The 6,000-nt window shown below is 32.5% G+C and overlaps 1 protein-coding gene across 1 annotated transcript in view; it reads right to left on the bottom strand.

Annotated features, from left to right (window-relative positions):
* Positions 1–286: 286 nt before the first annotated feature.
* Positions 287–6,000, bottom strand: part of EIF4E (eukaryotic translation initiation factor 4E) — a 50,525-nt gene continuing 44,811 nt past the window's right edge. Inside the window, exons 4-7 of the mRNA XM_021008365.2 lie at positions 5,044–5,107; positions 4,543–4,656; positions 3,697–3,836; positions 287–1,412 (exon numbers count right to left, since the gene is read on the bottom strand). Coding sequence (XP_020864024.1) covers positions 1,298–1,412; positions 3,697–3,836; positions 4,543–4,656; positions 5,044–5,107 — 433 coding nt within the window. The 3' untranslated portion in view covers positions 287–1,297. The remainder of the gene's footprint in view (positions 1,413–3,696; positions 3,837–4,542; positions 4,657–5,043; positions 5,108–6,000) is intronic.

Below are 6,000 nucleotides of genomic sequence, written 5' to 3'. Positions count from 1 at the left end.
CATACGAATTAAGTGCTAAACAAGTAGCATCAAAATATACTGAGTTAATTATGAAAATCACCTTGGTTAAAAAAAAAAGATAAGCCACATCAATTTAATTTCATATATATGGTACTACCTATTTGATTTATTAAAAATTTTAATAAACATCATAATCAAGCTAGAGCTCCAAACTTACGCTTTTCTCTTGGAAGACACTACAACAGAAGACACAGCAGAGACTGCCTTACAACAAAAAAATACAAATACTGGCTGTAAAGATGGAGAAATAAAAGGACAAATCTAGTTATCTAAAAGACAATTCACTGTACACATTTTATTTACAGTTTTGTACACTGTCTTAATATGAACGGGACCGCTTTTCTATTTGAGCCATTTTTTTAACCAAAGCAAAATATAACCTAAGTAATACAAAGTGTTAAAATACAGCATAAGATACAAAAACAGACATACTATATCTAGTTAGGAATGTAATTATGATGTTACATTTTTTAAAATCCACAATTACGTTTAGGAAATCACACAAACATAGATCACTGATTTGACTGAAATGCATAAATTTGTAGCAAAGCTCTAATGTTACAAAAAAACAAAAAAAATTACCAAAGAATGCACAAAATTAATGTTTATTCCACCTTTATGTCATATACCCAAATCCTTCACCAATGTTACATGAGCAAAAAAAAAAAAGTTAAACAAAAAACCAAAACAAAACCAAAAAAAAAAAACCAAATGAAATCAGAATCACTAATGTTATCAAATAGGGAAACAAATAAATTAAATCTAGCAGCCATCAGCACAGATTACAGCAAAAAAAAATAATGCTGTAAAAAAGAAACAAAGAAAATTGCTAGAAAATAGTATGCATCATACTCTTCCAAACCAGTAAAATATGTTACTGCATACAATGCAATGTACAACAGAAGTAATTCTCTGTACGGTAAAGAAATGCAAGTTCTTTTCTGAATATTGTGGATAGATAAACATTTTTGTAATAGTAATGCTTCTACTAAGCTATTACAGAGTGGGCCAGGAACACATTTATGGATTCTGGGGATGATGTGTACTTGTAAATTCTTTGATTGGGATAATAGTTACTCTAGTCAAAATAGAAAAAAATTTGAACACAGAAGTACAAGACAAAGGCGAATGAGACTTCTCATATATCTTAGCAACATTTAGATGGAAATCAAATTTAAATGCAGTCCACTCTGCTTTTGAAGAGGCTTTGGTTCAGCTCCCAAATCTCGATTGCTTGACGCAGTCTCCTATGAAAGAATACTCAGAAGGTGTCTTCTTAAACAACAAACCTATTTTTAGTGGTGGAGCCGCTCTTAGTAGCTGTGTCTGCATGGGACTGATAACCAATCACTATCTTTGGAGGAAGTCCTAACCTTTCCTTGTATACCTTCCTAAAAAGGGGGAAAAAAAGAAGGATGCCATTACTTTTGTATTCATAGAAAAACATTTTATCTATCATTCTTCTAGGCAAGAAAATATACCAGAAACAGAGAATATACAGCCAAATGCATTCATTTTTTCTTCTTCCATTTATTGATATGTTTACACTTGTAATTTCTCATGCTAATTATTTGTTTCACATCAATCTGCTCAATTTTATCAATAGGTAAAAACAAGCAAGCAAAATAACAATGCACCAGAAAGATTTACACAGTGCTTTCCTCATAATAATCTTCCAAAACAGGTGGTCACAGTATTATTATTCCTCTTTCACAGAAGAGGAAAACAAGGCAGCTAATACGTGATAAAATTTGAACCCAGTTTCTTCCATCTCCAAATCTAGTGTTATACAAAACATATCAGCAGAGTAAGCAAAATTCTAGACAAGAGGAATATATTTGTATGAAACTGATTTATCAGGGGGAAATGGAAGGATAAAACACAGCACAAAGAAAAAATATAAACCACCAAGTGGTTTCTATATAGTTCAAAATACATAAAACCTTAAAATATTGGTCCCTGACAAAGCCCTCCTGAAGAACTGGATTAATAAACTTCATAAAACACTTTGTTGAAACAAATGCCTTTTTCACTACCACATGGTAGGTGACACCCACTGACATTACACCATTGACAGAAAGTGTATCTAAAATGTGGCTGTTTGAAATATTGCTCCACCATACCACACCTCTCATATTTAAGAGTCTTTGACTATCAAAAAATATATTCTTGGGTTATATAATATATTAATAAAAAAGAATACCATCAAACAGTGAAAGATGAGAAATTAAATCTTTCCTTGGAAAAGTAAGCTAAGAAGTTTTATATAATCAGCTTAATTTCTAGGTAACTTGAAGGATCAAGAATTTGGGGAGGAGAGGGGAAGAGCTCACAATTAGTTTCAAAAAAGCAAAAACAAAATAAAACAGAACAAAAAACACCCATCCCAACAACCACCACCACAACTACTGCCATTCATTCAAATGTGATGGGATTTAATTACCTATGGGAGACTTAAACATCATTTACCAGGCATGGCTGGGTATGGTGAGGGATCATTATGCTACCTTTGGGCTACTTTTATAGGCTGATAAAAAAAATTCTGCTTATAAAATCTGAAAATTTCCAGAACCCATGAGGTCAATTTAAAATAAGTGAAAAAATTTACACACTAAAAGTACAAAGAATATGTACAAACAGAAAATACTTAAGAAAAGATACTATCAGTTTTTATTTATTAATTTTAAACAAGAGTTTTACGCGTGTGTGTATATCTATCTATCTCAAATAAAAACTAAGACATATTCAATACTCATGCAACAAACACACTTATTCGAGGAGGAATGTGGATCTATGATTTTTTCAACGTAGGGAATGATTTGTATGGGAAGTGCCTTCACCAATGAAGAATGGCAAGTCATTTATAACTCAGAATCTAAGAGGTGCATGAGGTACTAAGAAACTGTGACTTGAACATGGTCACAGCTAGTATGAGGCAAAAGCATGACTCAAATCCAGGTCCATCTTACTTCAAGGCCTCTATGCATCTTACCATACTGCGTCTCATTTACTCACTACTTGCAGCAAATGTACTAAGGCTAGCCTAAATAAAAATTCCTGTTGAATTTTTAAAGTAATAGTAATATTACTTTAAATGTGTTTATAACACAGAATGCCCAAACAAAACAGATCTACAGCAACAATCAAAACTGAAAGCAATAAAACATTTTAAAGGAAAATCTAGCATGAAACCCGTATATATTTTGGTCTCTTTGACTACTGCCCCCTCACTCTCCCCTCTCATTCATCCCTAAATACCCCCAGAATTAAGAATCATGTTTTGGCAATATGACCTTTTCAGAATATCAAGGGTCACTGACTTCAAAAGTATAATAACTGATACTAAAAAAAAGTGTGGAAAGCAATGGCGAACAAAATTTTGATATTAGCACCCCACACAATGACAATATTAAAGTGAATCAAAGTGAAACGTAAATGTTTTATTACTGGACACAGAGAAACAGAATAAATCAAGTCTAAGAATAGGGCCATGTACGAGTAAAACAAGAATATAAATTCTTTAAAAAAAACCATAAGAATGAAAATGAAAAGTGTTCATGAAAGCCAATGGAAAGTCCACATATCTAAGTTAATTCTCAAAGCATAAATAAAAATTTGCTTCTTCATCCTGTAATACCCTAATAATATTAATAAATATTATGAAATGCAGCTTACCCTATATGTGTAACAGCCTCTCTGTTTTCACACTCAGTAGTCCATATTGCTATCTTATCGCCTTTAGCTCTAACATTAACAACAGCTCCACATACATCATCACTGTAGTCATCAAATGACTCTCCAATAAGGCACAGCAGCTAACAAAGGAAAAAAAGTCCATTACAAATTACAAACAACATTGTACATGTAGAGATCTAAAAAACCGATGAAATTCAATTCACATGAAAGCTTGTTATAAATTGCTAGTTTTTCTGATTCTTCAAGGAAAAGAGTCAATAACATATTTATATTTATGTAGCAGGTGATAGTTACCATGTTTAAAATTTAAACTTTTACTATGTTACAAATTAACATAAGAATATGTTATTCCAGTGATGTTGGAAAATTTTAAAAGAATTTGATAAAAACTGGGGTTTATGCTGCTTTCAACTAATACACTCTTGGCTATCTAGACTATGTAATAAAGAAATAATCAGACTATGAAATGAAAAGCCAACAGCTAAGAACAAAATCTCTAAATTTGCAAAAATTCATCTATTATGTTCCCTAACCACATCTCTTAGGGAAAAAAAATAGGTTTAGTTATCTTTGTTACAGGCAAAGTACCACTCTCACTTAGGATACTTAGGGTGATTCACTAATCAAGCAAACATACTTCCTAAAATGTATTAGCTACACCGATTATATTAGCAATCACTCATTTTCCCAAATGGATGTTTCTTATTTTCTTTTTAAACAAGGGAAAAGATATGATTTAACAAAAACATTGTTTCCAAAGCACTGAATATCACCAGTGCTCTAAAACTGTCTCTTGAAAAAATGTATTTGTATTTAAAATCTTACTGTCTCTAGCCAAAAGCGATCAAGGTCACTTCGTCTCTGCTGTTTGTTTAATGTAATTAGCCATCGTCCTCCTCGTTTGTTTTTTTCATCTTCCCACATAGGCTCAATTCCATCCTGTAAAATTAGAGGGTAGATTATCAGACACGCTTTCAAAAACTGATCACTAGAGTTCAAACCAAAAATAACAACAGCCTGTCATGTAGTTTAGCAAACAAAAACTCCCTTTGTCTCAACAATCTCCACTAACATTCCCATCCATTAATGCACAGTCCCTTGAAACCATAGCACCATTATACACTACATTTAGGATAAAGATCTTAGTTCCTTATTTCTAAACTATACCTATAAAAACTACTTGGCAATGCACATATGTACCTATATACGCATAATATTTGCATATTGTTAGGCCAGGTTTCAAAGTAGTATTATGATAAGATTTCTTAGCTTAATTAAATGATTCATGTCCACTTAATTTTAAAGTCAGCAATTAATAAGTCATACCTTAAAAAGTGAGTAGTCACAGCCAGGCATTAAATTACTAGACAGCTGGATATGGTTGTATAAACTATGTAAAAGAAAATGACAGTTATGAACAAAAGAAAATGAGGCAGAGTTAAGAGCTTTAAGTATCACCTTTAAAGACTACGATGAAAACATAGATCACAAAATTAGATATTTAAAAATTCATACTTACCAATTGAAATGGGTTTATTAATCAGATTTTTATTCATGAACGAAGTTCAAGAATTTTCTTCTGATAGTGTGAACTGTTTTTTATGTAAAATGTCTTAACGCTTCTATACTATCAAATGTCAGTTTATTACAACATCTAATCTAACTTGAGATTTATTTGATATAGCAGGAGCAGTGGGTTATATGAGTTTATATGACTACAAAGGCTTAAAGATTTAAGTAAAATGAACTATTTAGCCTGGAGAAGAAGAGAACTATACAGTGATTTAATTCCTGTTTTTAAATGTATGATGTAGAATCACCAACTCTCAACAGCCGAAAGGGATCTCAGAGCCCATCTAGTTCACAGACATCTGACTAGGAACCCCTGCTACAATACCCTAACAAGTGGTCACACAGACTTTTCTTTGAAAACCACCCCTTTGATGACCACCCCTTCACACCTGGTCAAAGCATCTCATTACATCTTTGCATAGTCCTAATTGTTAAGAATTCTCTTTGAAAAATGAGACATTAATGCACTATTGGTGGAGTTGCGACCTGATTCAACCATTCTGCACAACAATTTGGAACTAAAGCCAAAGGGCTATAAAATCATGCATTACCTTTTCACCTAGTAATACTACCACTAGGTCTGTATCCAAAGAGATAAAAAGCAAACAGGAAAAAGACCTATATGTACAAAAATATGTATAGCGGCTTTTCTTCTGTTGGCAAAGAATTGGAAATTGAGGGGATGGCCATCAATTGGGCAATGACTGCATA

Source organism: Phascolarctos cinereus, unplaced genomic scaffold, assembly GCF_003287225.1.
Source record: "Phascolarctos cinereus isolate Bilbo 61053 unplaced genomic scaffold, phaCin_HiC Scaffold_9;HRSCAF=440, whole genome shotgun sequence".
NCBI lineage: Eukaryota > Metazoa > Chordata > Mammalia > Diprotodontia > Phascolarctidae > Phascolarctos > Phascolarctos cinereus.
The sequence above is the reverse complement of the archived record's forward strand: the minus strand, read 5'-3'. Positions and strand labels throughout refer to the sequence as shown.